General features: G+C 36.1%; 2 protein-coding genes across 3 annotated transcripts; both read right to left on the bottom strand.

Annotated features, from left to right (window-relative positions):
• Positions 1-1,166: 1,166 nt before the first annotated feature.
• Positions 1,167-6,071, bottom strand: LOC149079030 (uncharacterized). The gene is made up of 2 exons (XM_089240529.1): positions 6,031-6,071; positions 1,167-2,432 (listed from the first exon to the last, which is right to left on the bottom strand). Exons 1-2 carry the CDS (start codon positions 6,065-6,067, stop codon positions 1,831-1,833), a joined length of 639 nt encoding a protein of 212 aa, XP_089096655.1. The 5' UTR covers positions 6,068-6,071; the 3' UTR covers positions 1,167-1,830.
• A 2,938-nt stretch (positions 6,072-9,009) lies between these two features.
• LOC149079029 (flavin-containing monooxygenase 5-like) lies at positions 9,010-23,569 on the bottom strand. 2 transcript variants are annotated; one of them, XM_089241293.1, is made up of 3 exons: positions 23,283-23,569; positions 11,745-12,408; positions 9,010-10,661 (listed from the first exon to the last, which is right to left on the bottom strand). In XM_089241293.1, exons 2-3 carry the CDS (start codon positions 12,384-12,386, stop codon positions 9,669-9,671), a joined length of 1,635 nt encoding a protein of 544 aa, XP_089097419.1. In that variant the 5' UTR covers positions 12,387-12,408; positions 23,283-23,569; the 3' UTR covers positions 9,010-9,668. The 2 variants fall into 2 exon arrangements, with proteins under 2 accessions (XP_089097419.1, XP_089097418.1); XM_089241292.1 differs by lacking the exon at positions 23,283-23,569 and adding an exon at positions 17,855-18,322.
• Between the last annotated feature and the right edge of the window lie 421 nt (positions 23,570-23,990).

Raw genomic sequence — 23,990 nt, 5'->3', positions numbered from 1 at the left:
ATTCTTTTATTATTAGTCTTAAAAAGAGTGATCGAATTGTAAATTTATTAGATTCCCGTGTTTATGTTTTTGTACAGTTCTTTATTGAGTTTTGTATTGCCTTTCTTCATTGTTTTTACACAGTTTTTAATGTTATTCTATAGAGTTTTTTTCTATCTCATAAGCACCGGGCATTTCTTTTGGATGCCAAAACTGCTACTAAATATTTTATTTGCTATATACAACAATTTCGTGGTATTTGATGCATTAGAATTTAAAAAAAAAACATTTTGTTATAGGTCAGCAAACAATTATACAAGTAGTGCTGCCATCTGCAATCAATTTTTTAAGCTATGAGTTTTTTCTCAACTCATAGTGAGTGAAGTGTTATGAGTGAATAATTATACCGTTGTAGGCCAAGTATATCAAGTGCTGAAAACAGACAAAACGTTATTCCGAAAGAGTTATAGATATAACACCCCCCAAAAATAATGAACCTATACCATGCAATTAATCATACAAATAATAACATAAGGTCAATTCACAATATATTTATATTCTCAATAAACACTAGTCTAGAATCCATACTACAACAATAATAGATAATAAAACAACACTATTAAAATAATTCGTTCTAAAAACTTCAAAAATATAATATAATCATTCCTGTTAATCAACTTGAAAATTCGTGTGATTATATCATTGTACGTGAATTCTGCGTACATCAACTCAATAAATATTTTGTCTGTATTTAAATATACAGTCGACGCTCGTTACAACGAATCCATGTTATAGCGATCATTCCATTACAACGACCGGTAGGATAAGCCTCAATATTTTTTTATATTTACGACTATCATATATATATTTTACTTTCGATAAAATGACCCTCCGGATATAGCATCCGTTTTCGACGGGACGAAGGGTTCTTTAGATCGAATGTCGACTGTTCAGTTAAAACAATATAAAAAATATATAAATATAGCTTTATAAATACAGTATTAACCAATTAGTACCTTAACAACGTTATGGCATGATCCAATTAACTCTTTAATCTAATTTATATTGACCCACTGGAAAGACTTTTTGTCTCTTTTGGTCACAGAGTGTTTGTGTCACCATAATATCATTTTTTGTGGGTTTTTCTCTCAGTTATTTTGTTTGCATGTTTTATGTATTGTGTTCAATAGCAATTGAAAAAATAAAGTATGCAGAATTAAAAGAATAAATTACAGATGGATTAAGAGTTTTACTTACAAAGAAAGTGTCCTCCTTCAAAAAATTAGAAAACAATTTAAGTATATTCATCTCACTCAGAAACACATAGAAACAAAAAATTAGCGGCGGAATGCAATTATTAAAACTACAAACAATTATTGAAAATGGCAACAGTTAGCTACTCATCATCTCTTGCGCTATATTTAGCGAGATCTATATAAAAACTTCTTTTCCCTCTTTTCCTCCAGCTTTTCTTTTCCTAGAGAGAGAGAGAGAGGGAGAAAAACTCTACTTCTTTCTCTTGTCTGTGCTGTATCTAATGTTGTATTGTTTGAATGACGTCGCTAGAACACTTTAGGGTTGCGGGATTTTTAGTTTCATTCTTGGCCTCTATTGGCGCTCAAAATATTAATATTTTGAATTTTTTTGGAGTGATCCATAATAATTCCGCCGAGTATTTTGATATTTTTGTGTATATTAAAATGATAGGATCAGTAGTAATTTTTTCGAAAATTTTTGAGAATGACACCTTTGTCACCTTTCCTTGTTAGTCAAACAAAACATTGGTCATAGTCCTAGTGAGAACATTCCATTTCATCGTATAAAAAACAAAAATCTCATTCATTTAATCATTTAGCGTGGAATCGGAACTTTCGATGCAGCTCGGTTTAGAGCACTGCGGAATCGGTCCCGCAGGACCGAGTAGATATCGGCCGCGACGTGGCTCTTATAAGGATCGGTCAGGAACACCACATATTTGCTGAGTTTCCCCAGAGCAGTGTAACGGGGATTCACATTGCCGAAATGCTGGAACTCGAAACTTTTCAACATGGCCAATTTCGATCCGTGCACTGCGCTGAATCCCACGCGAACCAAGACCTGTGTCACATCTGCGTGGACTCTGATCGGGACCCTAGGAAACACGCCGTATTTCACTTTTACATTGTGCGTTATCGAGAGCCGTTCGAACGCGATCGTACAGTTGAAATTACTGAAAATCGCCGTCGAAGTGGGTCCCGTGCATTCGCCGTATCTCGCGACGCTTTTGAAACCACCGATGCGACCATTTGTGTATTCGGCTTTGCCGTAGACATTGAGTAAGAAGATCTTGTTTTCCCATTCAGTAGTGAAGTCCGATGTTTTTGTTGCATCCAATGATTCGAGCTCTTTCTGCAATGGACCGTAAAGAATTGTTTCCAAGTACTTGTTCACCGCAGGAGATGCCAATGACGTACCTGTAAGGAGGAAAAAATCATTGCGCTATATACAGGGTAAACGTGACATATTCTGGCAAACGAAAGCGGGTGATAGGCGAAGACATGAACGTCCACCAACCCTGTCTTATCCCGAACCGTTTTCGAATTGTGGTTGATAATTTGATTATGGGGTAAAAATGCTTCGTCTGAAAAGTTTCTTCAAGGCTGTCGCGCAAACTAAGCACATATTTAGAAAGAAAAGAAAAAATCCTTATAAGTGACACCGTGTTTCAAAGCGCTGAAAGATTGGCGAATTTTAAAATCGAATTGAAACTTTTAATCGCCAATTCCGCAAAAAACCGCACTTCTAGCTATAATCGGTAAAATTACCCAAAAATCTGTCCGTTGTATCAGCTTTCGAAAGTGCTTACAATAAACCATGTCGGGTTTCTGGTTCAGGAAAAATTTAGCCTTTTGTTCGCAATACATCACTGAACTCAACGTTTGTGAATGGAGATATTCCACGAAAATTTTGAATTGTGGTTATAGATTTGTGCGACAATTTGATTTTGCAGAGAAATCATATAAGGTGGTACTACCGTCATTGGGATATCTGTATTTAATGGCAAGCTACAAGCCCACTGAGAGATTGGCGAAGTGGAAAATCGAATTGTTGCCAAAATCTACTAAATGTCTACTTCGGCAAATGCTGATTTCAGTGTTGCATTGCAAACAAAATGCTCAATTTCATCTGAACTAGAACACCGATAAGGTTTTTTGTAGGCTCTTCCGAAAGCTTGTGAAATGGACAAATTTTTGGTAAATTTGACCATTGTAGCTAGGAAGGTGTTTGCAGAGATTTTGCGATTAAAAATTTTGGCGACAATTCGAATTTGAACTTTGCCAATGTTTCAGCGCATGTAGCCAACACCTTCTATATATAGCAGAAAGTCTCCTCGCGAAGCTCGTGACGTCACCGAAGTCGTACATTTCGCCTACAGTCATTGAATATACTGTAAAAAAAAATAAAGATTTCGCATACGTCAGACTGCTATATCCAATGGCTACAGGTGAAATGGACCACTTCAGTGACGTCAAAGCTTCGCGCCGAGGCTTTCTGCTATAGAAGGTGTTGATGTAACTCGCCATTAAATCCCCATATTTCCATGAAATTGGTGTTATTTTATAGAATATTTTTTCTGCTCTTTTCAAATAAGCCATTAGTTTGCGTTTAGATCTTTCAGAGACTTTAAAGAGTAGTTTTTTTCAGACTTGGAAAATGGAAAAAATATCTTTTTTCCATAATGGATCATCGACCATAACTTAAAAACGGTTCGAGATGGGACAGGGATGGTAAGGTGTTTCCTTTTCCCCTTGGGCTCATCTATTCCTCCCCCCCCCTTCGCTTGGAAAAACAGGTCACGTTCACCCTGTATACTTACAGCCACTGGAAAAATCCAGACCGACTCATCATCCAATCCATCATTAATGCGCGGTGTGACGTCAATATTATCGATACAGCCAATAGCTGTCCCACATGACGTTTTTTTTTTCTTTCAACGATTAGACAATTTCGACGTCAACATTTTGTTAACATGAGCCCCGATATAATGGCTTTCTTAAGTTTAAAGTATAAAAATGTCGGTTTCAACTGATTGGTTATATCTAAGCTCGACTGCATTAGTATTTATTTATCGTATAAACAGTATTTACAACCGTTACTTTTCACACTATGTTTTTACTTTTCCCATCAAGAAGAGTGAGATGCTGGTCCCTCTCACAGTGAAATGTGAAGTACATGTACCAGTATAAAATTAGCAATCCTTACAATGTCATTGACGAGACATCTCGCCCCTTTGAAACTCTCACAAATGTGAAAGTTTCAAAGGGGCGAGATGTCACGGCAATAACGAGCCCAGAGTCCAAATACTGCGTTGTGTGTGTGTCTGTGTTTTTTGTAAGAGTCATATATATTTTTTATTCCCTTTTCAACTTATTAAACCCACTATTAGTGGACGGAGTCAGCTTTTGTTCAAAGTTGATAACAGAAGAAGAGATACGTCTTTTCCTTTCGAAATGGTATAGGAATACGCGTACAGCATAAATTGCAAAATAAAAAGCCAGAGTATTTCTGCTCCTTGGTTGTTTTATTGTTCTCAGAGTTTGGGAGAGGGACACTATCAGCTGCGCAAAATTGATAAATTGCCTTCTTGAAAAAAGGTATGACATTTTTCAAAGGGTTTACGGATTTCTACTGTGGACATACACAATGCGAGATCAGTGAAATTTTCAAAACTTCCTAAAGCAGGGACCTTCAACCCATGACCCGTGGCCCTCGGACCTTCTTGCTGTGGCCCGCTAACCATTTTGAGAAAATGATACTAATCCTCTTTACAATCACGGAAGTAATACTACGTTCGAACACCAGTGAGATAAATTCAAACAAGTTCTCTCTCTCTCTGTGTTTTCTTTTCTCTCTTCACCATCACGAAGCTTTACACAGTAGCTCTTGCTTTTTCTTTTCCTCCCTTCACTTCTGATTTTTTTTTCCACACATATATAATGTATCTTTCTATTATATGCATGTAAGAGCGAAAGAAAACATGTAAAGTGAGGGTGAAAAGAGGACTCCATGAAAATCATTTATCTACCTCATCTACCTATATATTATGACCTTCCTTTCTATATTTTTCTTTCCTCCTTCTTTCTCTTCTTAACGTGCATTTAGGTTAGGACGAGGTTACCAGATTTATAACCGACTCGCAAATAGAGATAATTAAGATTTCTTGCAATTTGTCTACATTCCTCCGCGGAATTTCTAACGAATTGGTACATGTCGGAATGTACGTGTACGTGTTGTGAACCTAAAGTGAAGTTACTGTTTAATGCTTGTTATGTGTAGTGCTGCCATCTGCCACAAATTTTTCTAGCTATGAGCGAAGTGCAATGATTGAATAATTGTACCGTTGTGGGCCTGTTGCTCTCTGTGGCGCTACTGGACCATGGATTTCCAATTCATTGACATCATCTACGGCAGTGGTTCACAACTTTTGGAAGCCCGCGGTCCGGTAAATCTCTTTTGCGTACGTGAGAGGCAAGGCCATACGCACGATTAACGACAAACCGATGGGAAAAATGAAACTGCAAATCACTCACTGCCCGATGTGCTTAGTGTTAGAGCCTGGTACTGGGGCCGCAGCCCGCCGGTTGAGAAACACTGATCTACGGCATTTGGATATGCAAGTGAACGGTCAGAGTTCAAGATTCATTGACAAGTTGCCATTAAGAGAATGGTAGTTGAAACAATCATGGTTCATAATCATGCTACGAAGCGATACACCACCAAGAAGGAAAGCAAAATCCTATGAAGAGCATTTCAATTTATAATTGCATTGTAATTATTCATAGCTCTTTTAAGACCTGATCAATTAGTCTTATATAATGCACCAACGTTTTTTTCTTTCTTTTTTTTTTAGATTTTGAATTTTTGAATAATTCTTCTGTTTCGCTTAGAGAACAGTTGAAATAAAATTTTTGCAATTAAATACGTACTGTTTTGCACACGTTCAGCAAATAATTACAAATTTACTCTAAGAAAAATTTGATAATTACCGTGATGAAAAAATTCGATACTTACCGAAAAGAGCTATTATGAATAACGCTATTCTAAACATGATGTTTCTGAAACATAAAATGATTTGGTTTCTTTGAATATTGCATAATTCTTCTACAATGAAATATATGAAGAAAAATCACCCACCAAATTTTAAAAAAGGCATACTCGAACAAAAACCACAACACAGAGACTTATGCAACTTCATTGACAATCACAGGGTTTGAATAATCAATTAGTGTTAAGAAAATGGGTATTACTGGATATTATGCCGAGGTGAACAGTAATGCGGTCTCCACCGGGACTCAAACCCAGGACCTCTTGCAAACTGGGTAAGCATGCTACCATCCACACCACTGGAGACACGACCCTGGCCCAGCGTAATATCCGGAAAATATCTGTTCCCTTGATTATATATTAGGCTGACAAAAAAGCCGTCTATTTCTCTCTCTACCGTATCACCTGGGGGCCATTTGCTGATGTTAAGAGAGGCTACCAATGCCTCTACTTCAGCACCTCACGCCACAGTGCGTGAAATAAAGAAGGGCAGGCTCAGTGTCTCCAGTGTTGTAGATGATAGTATGGTCGCCCGGTTTGCAAAAGGGTTTGGGTTCGAGTCCCGGCCTGGTGACTTTTCTGTATGAGTTCACCTCGGCATTATATTCGGAAAATATCTGTTTCCTTGATATACTTGGCTGGTAAAAAAGCCGTCCAGCTCAAAAACCTGTTAAATTTAATGGGGAAGGATGTATGTTTATGTTTTTCTTTGGTTTGTTAATTTTTGCACATTATACTTTTTTTCCATGAATAAATAAAGACATGGCAAAAAATTTATAAAAGTATGAAATGTTTTGACTTCTTCAAGCTGTTGTTACTTAATGCAGTATTGTTCAACCGCTGTTCCGTGGACCGGTGCCGAATTTATATTATCTATTTCAGCTGTTAGTTGGTACGCAAATTACATCTGTTCTTTTTGCACGTCCTCCGGCCCACTGAAAGATATCAATGCACACAAAACGATGAACCCCCCTTGGCCGACTAGATTATCGGGACTCCTTCGGGATATCCCCAATTATCACGAAAAAAATTGGCACAGACAAGTAAAGTTGTCAATTACAGACAAAAAATTGTCATACGCAAGTCAAGTTGCCATTCGAGCCAAAAAAAAATTGTGAAGGTCGTATTAATTTATGTCATGAAAATAATTGTCTCATTCGTGATTTCAATAATGCAACTAAGTCTCGTTGAAAATAAATTTGAAAAACGGGCCATTTCATAAAAAAAGCTGGGACGACCAAAATTACGGGAATGTACCGTAAAATAACGGTGACATAACCACCCTATGTTAGGGCTCACGGGCCACAAGTTTCTGATCCTCGACCGGCAGAATAACCAGATATCAGACCCGAGGACAGAAATGGATGTGCACTCCTGATTCACAAAATAAAATTGAATAGAATATTTACCTTCAATTGGAAGCCAGCAAGAATATTCCAATGTCAGAAATTTTTCCAATGTGTTTATATATAGGAGGTGCTGCAACGTATACATATTACGTACGAAATGTATATTTGAAGCAGCTGATCGATAAAGAAGTTATATTATGTTAACTATTGATATAGTACGTATTAATCAAAAAAGAACAAAAAGGAAAAAGTTGCTTGTGTATAAAATTTTCAAATTGCAATAAATAAAGTCTGCGATAAAAGACTATGCGTAAATAACGTATACACTCAAGGTTAACGGGATAAATTGCGAATATTAAAGAACGAAATTTAGTGTTTGTTAGATAAGAGATGAATGATAATATATTCTCTTATCATCTTGTGTGTTTGTGTAATTATGTATTCATCCGGATCTTCCGGAATTGTTAAAAGCCATTTCTTATGGTAATTCAGATTCACGCTTACTGTATATTATATTTTTACTTTTTAAAAAAAAAATTTTCTCGATATTTAGATACTCAACTTTTCTTAGTTTGAAAAATGTTTTGTTTCATGAATTGCTGCATATAGTCGTGTGTAAGAAGAGCTTCTCTAAAATTTCTTTCATGAGAATTTGATATATAAAAGTAATTGTGTGTTGACATTTAAAAGTTAAAAAATTTACGTAATAATCATTAATAAAAATTAATCATTGGATCAATAAAAATTTGGACATTTGAGGGAAATCGCTCCATGCTCCTGTACACGAAGACTCACATTTGATAAACTAATAATTTTTGCAGGTCATTTTACACCTGACATATATATATATAAGTATTCTTCTTAACGAAACTCCGGAACTTTTCTCCAACTCCCAACCCCATCTCGTCTGCAATCACCACTAAATTTGTTAATCGCGATAGTACCCAATTGTCCGGGGAAAATATGTTATAAAAATTGTGTACGTTTGTTTCCCTCCTCTCCCTTTTTTGACTCAAAATAAAGTGTTCCGAACTCTACCACGAAGCTGGGCTGGAAGAGATCTCAGCAACGGGATAAATTCAGTGGCAAAGTTCTGGCGTTCATTCATTCATTCATGACATAAAAGTATTATAATGTGCAAGTAATTCATATATTCATTTTATATTATTCATAGTTTCACTGTATTAGCATACCACTGGTGTTTCACATGTGTGTGGCCTATATACACTTATACAAGCTGTATAGGTAATAGGGCGTATAGTATTTTACTGCCGAACCGTTGATCCTAGATGCATACTCGTAGTTAGAAAAAAGTATCCAAATAACGTGTAGCACTCAGATATACCATCAATGTTGCAAGAGGGTGTTGTTTAGTTGTTAAAATAAAAATGTTAACTTCTTACATGCACACCCTGTGCTCAAGAACCCAATTACAAAGTTGTTTCCCCGTCTCTCCTGATGCCAACAAAAAAAATTCCACCTTTCCAAGTGCATTATTCATTGAGATATTTGAATTCGAAAAACGGAAGAAGTTGGGGGGAAAACAGCATTAAATGCAAGTAAAAATTGTTTGCCATAATATTATGTTCACAAAATTATCTTTATTAGATCATTTCGCTGCTTTGGAAATATCTGTGCAATAATAATACAATAAAAAAATTATGCTGGTATAATTTATATACAGGGTAGGTAGAAAGTCCGTAGAAACTTAAAAAGTTCATAAAAAAACCAGAAAAATAACCGAAAGATAAAAACGGTTTGCAGGGTTGGCATCGCTAGGTCACGGGATTTTTTTTAAAAGAAAGGAAAAAAATTGCTCAAAAAACTTGATAGGTGGCGCTGACGTACACAAGTCAAAGAAGAGATACGCAAATAACGAACAGAATGCTTCCAAATCGTTTATTACAGCAGTATGTGTTCCACGTGACCACCACCATAGGAGATAACATATTGCAGGCGAGTCACAAAGCTTTATCCTTCGCACTCAGCATCCTTGTTCACATACAGGGTTTACAACGGTGAACTGATTGTGGATTAGGAGCGCAAATTCTTATAACCATCTAATTTGCATATTTCCACCGAAGTCTCTCGTACCAGCCCCACCTATCGGCCCCCTGTCAAAAAAATTTCCGTGACCTTTTTAGCGATGCTGACCCTGCAAACCGTTTTCTCTTTCGGTTATTTTTCCGATTTTTATTCATTTTTTTAAAGTTTCTACGGACTTTTTGCCCACCGTGTATATTTAACTATACTTAATCACTTGTATGAAGAAACACCTTCCATCGACACCCACAATAAAACTAAGAACAAAAACACATAATAAAGAATGTTCGGTGTCTTCGCCGTCACTTTGAATTTCATCGATTTGCCCTTACGGAATGGAGCTTTGACTCTGTCCTTGCTGGTGAGGATAGCTTGTCTCGCCAATGGCCACGAGTGAGGACCCTCGAGCCTGTACTGAAATGGCAAAGACGGACCAAAAACCAATTCATAAAATAACTTGGGATCGGTGAAAAACATTTTGAACAGATTCGGTTTCGCTCCGATTTTCGATGCGATGTCGTCCAAGTACGTTATGTAATCTACGTGTACAGTCAACGTGTCCGAGGGAAGGTACCGGCGAGAGTTCTTCGCGTGAGACGCTTTCACATCTGCCAACATTTCTTCTGTACTGGGGAACTTCACCTTCCCCAATAACATTTGAATTGTCCATCTGCACTGCATTTCACCGAAAGGGAATCCTGGCCCGAAAGGTTGTACGAAACCTATGATTGCCAACGTCGGATGTTTCAACTGTGCAGGGAAAACGCATTTATACAAGTTTATCCTGTTTCCCGTCCTGGTAACTAGGTCGTCATCGAGAAAAGGCACTTTCCAACGGTAACCGGTGGCTAAGATCACTGAATCTAGTTTTGTCTCTCTGTCATCACCTTCAAAAACGATCCCAGTCTCTGTGAAAGTTTTGACGTCGTCTTTCAGAAGGACAGATCCAGTAAGGAGTTTGAACGGCAATAGGTCGCTGACTGCGGGATCTTGTGCCAGTACGTGATGCCTGGGTTTCAAACCGTACATTCCGTGACTGAATTTCGTCGTAAGAACGAATTTTTCCAATATCGTCGATACGAACTCCATGGGGAGATGTTCGACGAAGATGAAGACCCATCGTCTTAGGAGAGAGTAGTCGAAAGGCAGACCAAACGGACCGAGTCTGGGTAGAATCCAAGCCCCTCTCCTAGTACTGAGGTAGACCTGTGAGAAAATACTAAGGTGAGATTCTTATTTTGTAAACAACCTTTCCTTCAAAAATAGTGTCATTTTTGTGTTTGAAGGTAGGTGCAAACGTAATTGCAAACTTCTTAAGCATGCACCTCAATCTTCTTGCACAACCATGCGCAATTTACTTCCTGACAACACAAGGTACAGGTAACATGCTTGCGCAAGAACATTTTACTTCGAATAAATGTCAAGTTCGGGTGATGATGCCCTCGCTTTCACTGCCTTTGTCATCGTGTACGGAATAAAGACGTCAACGATGAATACATCAAACAGAGCTCATTGAATAGTAAAAGCCAGACCTATAATTAGGCAGGGGCAACAGGGGTGATGACCCGAGTCAAATTAGGGACCCCACATTTTGTTTACTTCTTGAAAATTTTGAGTTTTTTGTTTGAAATAATCTGCAAGAGCGACTCGCTTCCAAAAAGAATCCTGTCTCGGAAAAAGTCTCAAGAAAAAGTCTGTCTCGGGGCTTCCAAGAAGGCACGCTATGGTGAAGATTAGTACAATCAAATTACCTACTAGTTTCACATGCGCAAGCACAGCTTGTACAAGCATGCAAAATCAAAATTCATTCAATCTTCAAACAGCTTGTACAATCGAAATGATAGCACAGAATTCATAGCACGCAGACGCTCAAGCATGCTTATACAAAAACACAGAACATGCATGCTTGTGAATCTTGCAATTATGTGTGTAGCCACCTTGAGCGCGAACATAGTTGACGCCTATGGTAACTGTACCTTTCTGGTACTGCAAGTCAGTGCCATTACGGATTGGTAAAAACATGAATTTCATGTTTTTAACCAATCCGTGACAACGCTGACTTGCGGAATCGAAATCCAGCTTGCACTATTTCCGTATAATCTAAGGGTGCATACAAACATGATGGCGGTCGGTTAGTTTCCGATTCTGCGAGTCGACACCGTTATCCATAGGTTGAAAACTTTTAACGGTAACCGGTTTTTAACCAATCCGCTATGGCGCAGACTTGCAAGATCGGAAAACAGCCCCGCCGCTATATTCGTACCCTAATACTAGCTATTGATTTCGTACCTGTTTAGCGACTGCACTTGTTTCTACGGCAGCATCGAGACCGGAGCATCCAACACCTATGACGGCAACTGCTTTGTTCGCATATTCCTTGACTGTCTTCAAACTGTGCGAGTGTATTATGTTGCCTTTGAATTTTTCCATGCCTCGTATTTTGGGAACGTTCGGATGAGTCGAGTGTCCAACGCAGATGAACACTGCATGGTATTCGTCAGTGCTCACCTCACCGGTTTTGTTCTCTCGCACGGTGACGATCCATTTGCCTGTTTCGGCGTAGTCGCCGGCTTGCGACACCCGTAAAACTTCTTGTCCGTATTTTACGTGTCGAAAACAGTCGTGGACCTCGGCGAAGTTACCCCAGTATTTTAAAAGCATATGGTGAGGCATGTAGTTTGGATAATCGGCTGGAGGTGGAAAATCGCTGATGGTTCCCATCTCCTTGCTGTGATTGATGATGGTGGTGGACATGACGGACGCGACACCGTCCTCGTCTTGCTCCCTATAGCGCCATGTCCCGCCATAATTATCGGTTGCCTCGAAGCATATCGGCTCGAAATGATCGTACTCTTCTTTGATGATTTTTATGGCCATCAAACCGCTCACACCCGCTCCAACGACGGCTATTCTTTTCTTTTTCTTCTGCATTTTGTCTCTATAATAAATTCACCTGGAAGATCAAAAGAACATCAAAAATTATTATGATTGATAATTTGCATAATTATTTAAAGAACGTCATAAATGGATTATCATGCCTAAATCATTTTCTGAAGCGATTACGAGGAAAAATGACGTAACATGCAGCGTTAGAATTGAAAAATAAATACGGGAACCTACTGGTTCGCAGACTTCATGATTGGCCCGCTGAACGAAATCTGTTCTAAATAATAATAATTAATTTCTCTAAATATATTAGAATTTAGAAGAGTGATATACCATGAAACGGGTTTAAAAAGCCATAAAAAAATCGACTGCGGATCGGTGATTCTCCTATAGGAGATTCTTCTGCGATCAACATATCTCCGCGGGAAGAAGCGTGCGAATCTTTTCGCTACTGGTCCCGCGCACCACCACAATTTTTTCTCCGTGTTCAGATTGTTCAATCAGAGGTGTCGGAACAGCGGACTACCAATGATTTCGAACGCTGTAACATGTATAAATATATCATTCGTTACTTTCAACATGAGTACTAATACTACTACTTCTTAAGGTTACGTATGAAGGCACTTTTCTATAAAATGGTAATGGAGTGGACTTCAATAACATTTTTTCGTAGAAAGTGTCTCAAAAAGGTGAAAACAATCATAAATTTGAGACTACCTATGCAATTTTCTGTGAAAAGTCATTTTTATGTCAAATTCATGTAATATTCAGAACACGATTGGAAAAATTCTATGAATGGAATGTTTTGTTATTTTCACAGCACATTTAGCTATTTCGGGGTGCAGGTAATGCAGGTAAACATCATCTGGCATGCGTGGTCTAAGGTGTTTATGTTGTCAGAGAAACGATTAATTCGTGTTCTACTGGTGCTGCCACCTGTCTTCCATATTTTGAACTAAAGATGGTAAATGCTTAAATTTTCATGTTATGTAAGTATCATGGCGCAGATCTGACTTTTTTCTTTCTTTTAAACAAAACATGGTCCATGCTGTATCGCATGGCAATTTTTGCATATCCCCCAATGGGGCTAGACCGAGGCAAATTTCATTATACGACCATAATAATAATAATGATACATAAAAAGGGAATAAAATAAAACAGTGCACAGATATAGCGTGTGTAGAACATATTAATGCTTGGTGCGATGGCAGGTCTGGCTGCTTTTTTCAACTTCGAGGCGCGAATGCGAGCTTATCTCCTATTTGAAAAAATACTGTCTTTACAGAGAGCATTCAGGTGCAGGTCTGACACTCAAATCTGTTAACGTACGTGTGAATTTATAGAAATATAATTCTACATATCGTCTGTAAAGCACTGTAATTGGACAAGCATATGTGATAGACCTTCGTGTCATAACCTTGCAATGTATGAAAACCACCATATTATAATTTCGTAATGATACAATGAATAGATTTTTAGAAATCATGCTTCGAACTCGCATAAAATGTCAAAAATTGCATTCTTCTTAAAACGCGTTTAAATTTTTTATTCACTGTTAATTTGTGTGTAAAAACACACACACACACAACAGAAGTTACAAAAATGTAACTTCGATATTTTTTTCTCCAAAATGACGTTTCCAACGTAGATGGATACCTTAAGTGCCTTAGAACTCGGAACAGGTTAAATCTTTTGGGGAGAAAAAAAAACACACATAATCTTAAGACAAAACTAAAAACAGTTCAGAAATCATTTTATTCATCAACAACAACAATGTCACAACCCTTATGACAAAATCACAGTGTGAATTCTCTGGTAAGAAAATATCACACCCATCTCAGGATACATTAAAAAAAATGATCTAGGAAGTAGAAAACAAAAAAGTAGGAAAACCCTAAACTAGAAACACTTGGACAAACTTGAAAAACGTTAATGCGTGTAAGCAGAGACGCCGACATGAAGAAAACATTGGGGGAGGGAGGCTGAAAGTTGCCGGTCGTCCCGTATATAAGGGAATTAAGCACGTATGCAGGAGAGGAGAATGCATTGCACTGTTTTTCAGAAATTATTAGGGAGGGGGGAGGGGGAGCTCTGTCTTTAAAAACTTTATTTAGAAGAGGTCTCAAATGGTCTCAGTTCCTAGGTTTTAGCGTCTATGTATGTAGCGACTTTGACTGACACGAACGGACAAAGAATAGAACATTGAATTGTTTTGAAAAGCTAGAGAAAGTGTAACGATCCCCCGACGCGGTTAAGAAGTTTCACAATTCTCTTTATCTTATTTATTGAAACTTCAACAATTTCATCAACATCAGGAAATTAGAATAGATCTGTTATACCCAATGTAAGGTCTCATAAAACAGATTGCGAACAGCTGTCCATCTGAACTAGCAAAAAAAAGTTGCTTACATCGAGGAATCGGATTATGCACGATGTACCGCATGTAAACATTCCAAAACACAACAATAATGATGCATTTTCTGACTTGGGACAACAATTCCTAACATGGAACAGTGTCCCAAGTTCAAACAAAATTTTTTTTCTACTTTTTCCGGACCGTACTGAACAATGATTATGATTAAAAAACAGTTTTAACCGGCATCCTATAGAGGAGACATTACCTAACATTGCCCTAAACCAGATAATCATCTTTGTCTAAACGTAACTGTGGTGCCAACCTTAGTAATTCAATGAGGAAACTTACCGATGTTCGGGAAAACGTATGAAAAACTTTTCATCTACCGAAACACGTTCTACACTACTGAATCTAATCATAAAATGCCAACACACAACATTAAACAAACGTAATGACCTGCTTTAAATGTAACCTGCAACAATCATCAGGGGGGCTGCCAACTTATGAAACAAAAGTCCCCAATCCTCCCAAGTATGGACACTTGTAAACGTACACACTAACATAAAACCAGAAATTACAAAATGGCCGAAAGCAAGTTAAAAAAATTTCCAACATTGAGATTACTTGAAAATGTATGAGAGTTTTTCGTGTTATTGCTAATATACGTGAAGTAGAATTCAGTCTCGAATGAAGCGGGAGATGCAACACGAGAAAAATACAATTTGCTGAATGCAATTCCTCACTCGCATCATTTAGCAAGGAAAAGGGTCGAACTCGATGGTGCATAAATATAGTGTTACTGTACGACGTAACATGTACACATACTTAGTATCATCCCATCGAAAAACACGAAGGAGTAATTTGGGTAAGTTTGACACGCTACAACGCATTTCCTAAGCACACCAAAATCACCTTGTTATAGGGTTGAAACTGCACGCAAGGCGCTAAAATGTATCAGAAATAGAACTCGAGATACACACAAAGTTTTTCACGCCATAGGAGAAAATTTTGCGCATTGACTGTGCGGACGAAATAGTTATAATGCAAGAACTTAAATCATGTTTATAGCAGAGAAATGAAAAGTTTGACCATATAATTTTCTCAGAACATCTATACCAGTGATTCCCAACGTGGGCGTTAACCCTCCCTGGGGGCGATGGAATATTCCAGGGGGGCGGTAGAAGGTACTGGTATAACATAGGATCCTATGGGTTGGATTGCGTTGGGAGAAAAAAATTTCTGAAGAAGGGGGCGATGGGGAAAAATAGTTTGGGAAACTGATCTATATACAAAGGTTCTGTTTGAAATGAAAATTATTTCAGAGGGATACAGGGGAGAAACCACTGTCATACAGTATAAAAGCTTTTATGAAAAACGTATTCTATAGACAATGAGAAAAACTGTAATAGAAATTTAATTAAATTTGAAGTTTTTCTATCATGTTTTTTCTTTATTACTTTTTCTTGAAGTTTTAATCCTGAACATCTTTACATTTCAACGGTAATTGCTTTTAATATCAATGAAGATCTTAACTCGAATAATTTTCGAAAGATGGCAGCATAAATCTTTTTCGTCAAGAAAAAACTTCCTTTTCTTTTAACTCACTATGACGTGTTACCTGATCCCTGATTTCTAAAATACGACTGTTTCTTAACTCCAATTTTAATTTAACAGTATAAACTGACTTCCAAATTTTTTCTCAGCAACAAATTTCTAAAAATTTCAGACGTTCAAATAGAATTTTACCACGATGATGTCAATAATAATAATTTTTTTGCTCCATGATCTGTGCCATAAAAACTCAATTAACGACTATTGAGTTTTATGGCACTGATTATTACTATATCTCTATTATTCAGAAGACAGCTCTTATTTATAGACAAAAAACACTATATACATTTCCATTTTTATTTGAATATTTACTGAGAAATAAATATTTTATGACTACATATAATAAATTCATCGCTATTGAAAAGATATATTGGTGTTGATAGGGGGTACTCAGGATCAATTTTTGTTTGGGGCTCATTGCGGGTCGAGATTGTAATCAGGCGCATAAGAAGGATCAGCCTTTCGAAGGGGTCACAAAAGGCTTGGGGGGGGGGGCGCTTCCTATTTGTTCCTTCCTTCGTTTCTTGAACTTTTCAGTTGATATCTTTTGACTAACGGATCAGAAAGAGAAAAAGGAGAAATTATGGAAATCGATTTAAATCTGAATTCGGCCGGTAAAAAATTAACATATTAAAATAATAATAATAAAATAAATTATTTTTTGACCAAATAGATAAACTTCTAAAAATTACGTGGGGGGCACATGCCTCCCTTGAAAGGCTGGATTGGCCAACTATCCTGAGTAATTCACCTTTATTACGTTTATAGGGTCCTAATCATTATTATAACATAAGTTGTAATAATTTTAGGCAACTCACTATTTAATAATCCAAATCGCAGTTTAAGATTCAGTTCAGAGTATCTAACATGTGAAAATCGAAAACATAATGAACGATAGTGTGGGAGAGACTAACTCATATGTACATATATTCGAGTCATTTAGCATGAAATGAACCAAAATAATGATCATTAGCGAAATCGTACTACGATTAATTTTGTCTTTTCAAACTGAATATGCAGTCATTCTGCACCAGGTTGAAACATATATTTATTACTGTCCAATCACAAAATTAATCAAAATAAATTTAGTTTTTAAAAATACATTATTCATTCATTTTACAGATCTTGAAAATATGAATGAAATTTATTTAAACTTGTGATTCATTATATCCAGAAATTCATTTAAATATTATATAAATTATTATTTATTTATTTATTATTATATAAATTTATATTGAAATTTATAAATTCTCCCTTTTTCTCAAAAACTAGATGTGAGGCAATTTAATTATTTTTACAGTAATTAGCATCCATAAAACTATAAAAAACTCTAATTATTAACAAAGCTTTTTCATCGCAGACCTATATAATTGATACAATAATTATCAAAATTTGTTATATAACAAATAATTAATTATAACTGCTGGAAAATAAATGATGATGAAAAATATATCATTATAACTATTATTAAAATAATTATTTCATATTAAATAATCATATAATCAATAGTAAATACTTAATAAATTGTAGGGGAAAAGAGACTCACCCAGGTTTTAATATTTCCACCAAATACAATTTTCAATTTTTGTATCCAAATTATTGAGATAAAAAGCTTGGCGTCATATAACCATCGAAGTGTCGATTGCATTGACGTTGTTAGTTATAAAGGCACATAGTGTTTGATTCTAAAACAGAAGCAAACATTGGCCAATAAGAGACGTTGAAGAAGGTCGTCCTCTTTCTTTTAGGACGTTACAACACGGCACTGGTTCGTGGATCACGAAAACCTTCCTTTCAGAACGCTCTTGTAATGTTTGCTTTGAGGTGTAATAACTCCGATGATTCTATTCTATGCCTTTCCGTGCTTTTGTGCGTACATTTTAATTTTTTGTTTTTCTTCTTTTAAACCTCTTTTCTTCTTTTAAATCAGATGAGATAGAATTCACGTTCACGTCATTCAAAAAATTCCAATTTCTTCTTTTCCTTCAATTCTACCATTGAAAATCATCTTAATTATAAAAAAAAAAATGGTTTCTTGTTGCATAGGTTGCTATTTTGTTTCGGAAGAAGAATCAGATTCACCGAGAAAAGTTGTTATTTTATCTTCACTGAAGCGTTATGAACAACTCACGGAATGTGTTTAATGAAGTGATGGTTCATTGAGTAAACAAGGAAAAAAAATTATAGTGATCGTAAATGGCGCAGGTAGAATTCAACTGGAGCGTATATTTCTCGTTAGCTCATGTAAAAAGGAAATGATACCTGAAACTTCTCTCAAGAAACCACATTAGCGTGCGTTTAGAATGAATATTTCTCAATTTTTCTTAATTTCTAAAATTTCAAAATGAGCTTTTTCTGGTGATTCCTGCGACGGTAGTTTATACCAGGGCCGGACACATTTATTGCCCGAAGCATGTAAAATTTTCGCATGTATTTTTTTAAAACAAATGTCATATAAAAAGAAAAAACAGTTTAAACACTTTTATTTTTTCAATTTTTCTACTAATCGGCAATGATGTGAGTGTTTCTAAGACATACGTGACGAGAAATTCCGCAGAAATGCTTTCTTCGGCAGCTGTGATGAAAATGTTTGGTCAGAGTATTTAGATTTGTTTTCGCGGTACTCATATAAAGCACCTCAGTCCATGGGCCCCTCATATATTGCATCTCGGCTCAAAGTGAAATCATATATACAACAACTGAGCTGTTATGGAAAACGGGAAATCTCACTTCCAGCGAAATACTATATCCTGATGGTATTCACGAAAAAAGAGAACACCATCAGGATATAGTATTGATGATGTTGAAGATGGTATTCACGTAAAAATAGAGAAAATACTTTTTGGTTTGCATTAAAACGTGGAAGTATACTTTTCTAAAAAAAATTACATATTATATGGCCCTCTCATACAGTATATAAAGTGCCCGAAAGGGATAAAAATTTTGCGATTGATTCTAAAATTGTAGAAAATATTTATCCTACTCATTTCTCTTATGCACAAAAATATCGTAAAAAGACACAACCATCACAAAAATATGAGGTTTCTGTTGCACCTATCAAATGAAAAGTAAGCTATCTGTTATCATTTTTTAAGAGAAGTTAGTTGTTGTGTTTCAAACTTACCATGAAAACGAACAGAATATGTTATGCCACCATATATTATTTGTATGCTGTATACCGATTTGAATTTTATGTGCCAAAATAGCAGGTGATATGTTTTTTGTTTACCGCTATATGATGTTTTGTAAAGATCAAAATCAATAATAACTGCTATTTTGACGCATAAAATTTACACTGATATGCAGCATAAAAATGAAAAAGTTATTTTCCCACATGCTGCTAATTTTCTATCTGCACGTCGGTTTTTAAACCAACAACCATTTTATTCTAAGAATTATAACAAATATAGTAGGACTTGGTTAATTTGAAGTTGTTTTATTCGAATTTGCATAATTCGAACTTTTACGTACTGCCCCGAGTATCCTACTGAATCTAATAATAAAGTTTCTTGCTTAATTGGACCTTTTTTCGAAAAAAAAAAAGGTCAAAGGTTTTTTTGTCAAATTCAAATTTGGAGGGGAAAAAATCATAATTTTTGTATGCAAATTTAGTACGGAAAAATTCAACAAGAAGCCAGATTTTGCTTTTTTTTCGATCAAATCGTTAAACAACACATTTTTAAAGATTAATAGAAATTTGTAAGTTCTGTTTTCCCTCTACTCTTTCTTTTTGATAATTTTAATGTCCATTTTAACATTGTTCAGATGAATTGTTCGTGCATTGAGAATGTGTACCACTTAATACTTATTATGCTTTTCCACCTATAAGATCAAGGTGTAACATTCAAAATCTGAATCATTTTGTCGTCATTAAGAGTATGGAAAGTATCAGAATGTTCAGACTGTAGTACGTTAATGAATGTATATATATGAGAACGATAAGCAAAAATTGGGAAACAGTTTCATAACAAATGGTGACAAACTGTTCCTGTAAATCAGGCTTTGAACATGGTTAAGAAATTCTGCAGCGATGCTGATTCCAAAACGGCGGAATAATGTAGCAGCTAAGAGATCGATTATTAAAATTATAAATTATTAAAACTTGGTAATCTGCGATAACATTTCAATAATTATTATCGTATGTGAATGTTGATGATCAAGTTGCAATTTGTAGTCGTTTTACAGATCCAGGATAGATTAACTGGATAATTCAAATTTTTGATAGTTCGAACATTTTCCAGTGACTTTGGACTTCGAGTTAATCAAGTCCGACTGTAGTTTTGTTTTCATTCAATAGATGGCACCAGTAAAATTAGCTTAACGTGTTTTCTCGTATACAGGGTGCATAACAAGCTGGACGTATGGCATTTTACTGGCGAATTGTTGATTCTAAAGTCGTACTTCTAATTACAAAATTTTTCGAGACAACATGTAGTACTCAGATATGACATTCATGTTTCAAAAGGTTGTATAGTTTTAAAATATAAACATTAACTTTTTATGCAATCCCCGTGTGCCCCAAAACCCAATTAGATAAGTTGATGCCCTGTCTCTTCTGATGCCAGATAAAAAAAATTCCACGTTTCTAAGTGCAATATTCACTGAGATATTCGAATTCGAAAAATGGAGGAAAGTTGGGGGAAAAAAAGAGCTTTAAGTACGGGTAAACCGTTTACGCGGGCACATGCGTACTGTATAAAAAATTAATTTTTATATTTTAATATCTACACAACCCCTTGCAACATGAATGACATATCTGAGTACTAAACGTTATTTGAAAATTTTTACTAATTTATGTATGACTCTAGGATCAACGGTTCACCAGTAAAATGCCATGCGCCCTGTTTCCTACACGCCCTGTATGTGAATAAAATAAGTCAGAGGATCAGGAAATTTTTCTACTCAAATATTTTTTTCCACCGTTTCGCCAATTATTTCTCCCATTTATGCCGGTTCGTGAAAATTTTCACTTCATGTTAGCGGCTTGCAATGAGGAAAAATGTTGAGAACACTGAACTAAAATCGCACAAGGTCCAGACTCTTTTATTGTCACTACGTAATTTTATCATTGCCCTACAATTCGACACTATATATTATGCAGATTTTTTTCAAGATGACCAGGTCTTTATCAGTGATTTGTCCCGGTTTCTCATTCGCATGATCTGGCCATTCTATCTTTTGCTCAGGCATGTCGGACAATAGAGTTGTCCATGTAAAGCCCTGTCGCAAACATTAGTTATGTATTAGTCAATATCAACAATGTCGTTTTTAATTCTTAATTGGCGTGGTGGGGTCATTTTAACCCCACGCATATTCCATCTTGCCGCCCCTTGAGAAAGAAATGCATCTGGACCACCTTATTTTCAATAATTTCCAAGCCAGTTGTTTACACGTGTTTGAAAAAGTTAAGATGTTTTTCTACTTTTTCCTCCCTCTATATCAGTGATTCCCAACGTGGGTGTTAACGCCCTCTTGGGGCGATACGATGTTCCAGGGGCGGGGGCGGTAGAAGCTACGGTTATAATATAGGATCCCATGGGTTAGATTGCGTTGGGGGGCGATGGGACATAAAAGGTTGGGGAAACTATGCTCTATATCACAGCTTCCCAACCTTTTATGTCCCATCACCCCCTTCTTTAGAAAATTTTTTCTCCCATTCGCCCTCAACGCAATCTAACCCATGGGATCCTATGTTATTCCCCTTCTGCCACCCCTTGGAACATTCCACCAGCCCCAGGGGGCATTAACGCCCACGTTGGGAATCACTGCTCTTTGTCATTGATCAAAGTTTCCGTGGGGTCACAATGACCCCCATCACACCACTTGTGTAATAAGACATTTTTGTATGATGGCCGGAGTGTTCCGATCAAAATGGCGTATCGGAAGAGCGTCAGTTTTCTCTATAATGGTTTCAAATTAATCATGAAACATCGGATATCCAAGGTTGAGCATGAGGATAGAGCCGTAAATTGCACGCAAAATCTGTATGTGTGATAAACATGTTTTGTTGTTTGCCAGGTCTGTGTCTCCGACTTCGAATGAGAATTTTTGTGCTTGTAATATAGTAAATATAATTTTGATTTCTAAATTTTATTTTCTGAGTATATTTTAATCATATCTGTTCATTTTATGATCATGAAAATTGAGTTGAAAAATTTTAATATAATTTTTTACAAAAATTTCAAAATCCCTGCATTTTTTTCGAATGTGTGTCTTAGTAAAAGACAATTTTTAGAAAATAATTGTAAAAATGTGAAAAACACAGTTTAGTGATTTAATTGATAGATGAATAGTCATGTGAAAACCCCATTTCTTTTTTTTTTTTAAATACCGATATTTTTGCATATCTTGTTTGGAATTGCCAAGAAAAATATAGCATTTCTAGAGAAATGTTAAACTCACTCCTATCGATATAACGATAACCTTCCCTACGGTAAATCCCTGTATAACGATATGTTTTAGGCGATTTTAAAACTTTTCTGTGCAACGATATTTTTTGCATTTCGCTCAAAATCACACTTTCAATACGTTTTTAAACTCCTCACCCAGTTTTTGTACTGGATGTTTAGAAAAATTCGGTGTTTTGCACTATCTACCCTCCGTAAGTGTTAATGAGATTCACGTGAAGCTAGTTTTTTGTGAAGCACACAAAATTATTGTGCTGTAAACCATTTTACAGTGTGCAGCTATTACATTAATTTTATTAACTAACTAATCAATTATAATTTTTTTTTTTCGAGTAAATAACAAGGAATGGATTTTATGGATTAACTAAGAATGTTATTTCAGAGGAAATGCCAACAACGTTGGCGACTGATGTGACAATACAACGACTTCCTCTCAATACAACGATAATTGTTCTTCTTGGTCTAGAGATTACCGTTATATCGAAGTTTCACTGCATTAACAGAAAGAAAATAAGAAAATATAAATGAAACAGATGAAAATCAAAATCTAGAAAAGTTACAGCTTACATTTTTCTGATCTCGATCAATATCTTTCAGATACAGCGTAACATAAGATGTTTTCATGTCAAAATGAGGCCATATCTAAAGCACGAACATTTCTCTATAATGAATACAGTCTATTCCCACAGAAAATGAACCAACTGACCACAGAACTGATGTCATGACCGACCCGAATATTCTATATAAACAATATTTCTTTAGTTACAGGTTTCAGTTGAAACGCGATCTTTTTCTCCTCTCTCTGAAGAAGTGCCATGATGTTCGGGTTCTTTGTGTAGCTCAATCTTGAACTTGACCCAAGCATTTTTCATTATTACTATTATTGTTATTTCCTGGGTCATTAGATCTTCGTGAATATGGTAAACTTGAATATAGGAAGAGAGTTGCCTTTGTATACAAAAAAAGCATTAAATGCACCCGGATGTGTTGTGTGAGGGCGAATCCCCATTGCGTGAGGTTTCGGATTTCTTTTTTCTTCATATGTTCTCTGCAATCACCTGTTTCTTTAAGATTAGAAACGAAGAGTGTATTTATTTTTTGTATTTGAAACAGTTGATTGGCTGAACTGAACTTTCTTTCCTTTTTTCTTTTCTTTAAGAACAGAAAGAACTTGCCAAATATTCATATTTAATGGGTTAGTTTGTATTTCAAAGCTTTCAAATGATATCTATTACAATAACGGTCAACATGAAAAGTGAAATTTTCTTTTATCAT

This window comes from Pholcus phalangioides, unplaced genomic scaffold, assembly GCF_987345545.1.
Source record: "Pholcus phalangioides strain wild (caught in Gottingen) unplaced genomic scaffold, Ppha-v1.0 ptg000013l_1, whole genome shotgun sequence".
In the NCBI taxonomy this organism is placed as follows: domain Eukaryota; kingdom Metazoa; phylum Arthropoda; class Arachnida; order Araneae; family Pholcidae; genus Pholcus; species Pholcus phalangioides.
Note: the sequence above shows the minus strand (reverse complement) of the source record. Positions and strands in the feature narration are given on the sequence as shown.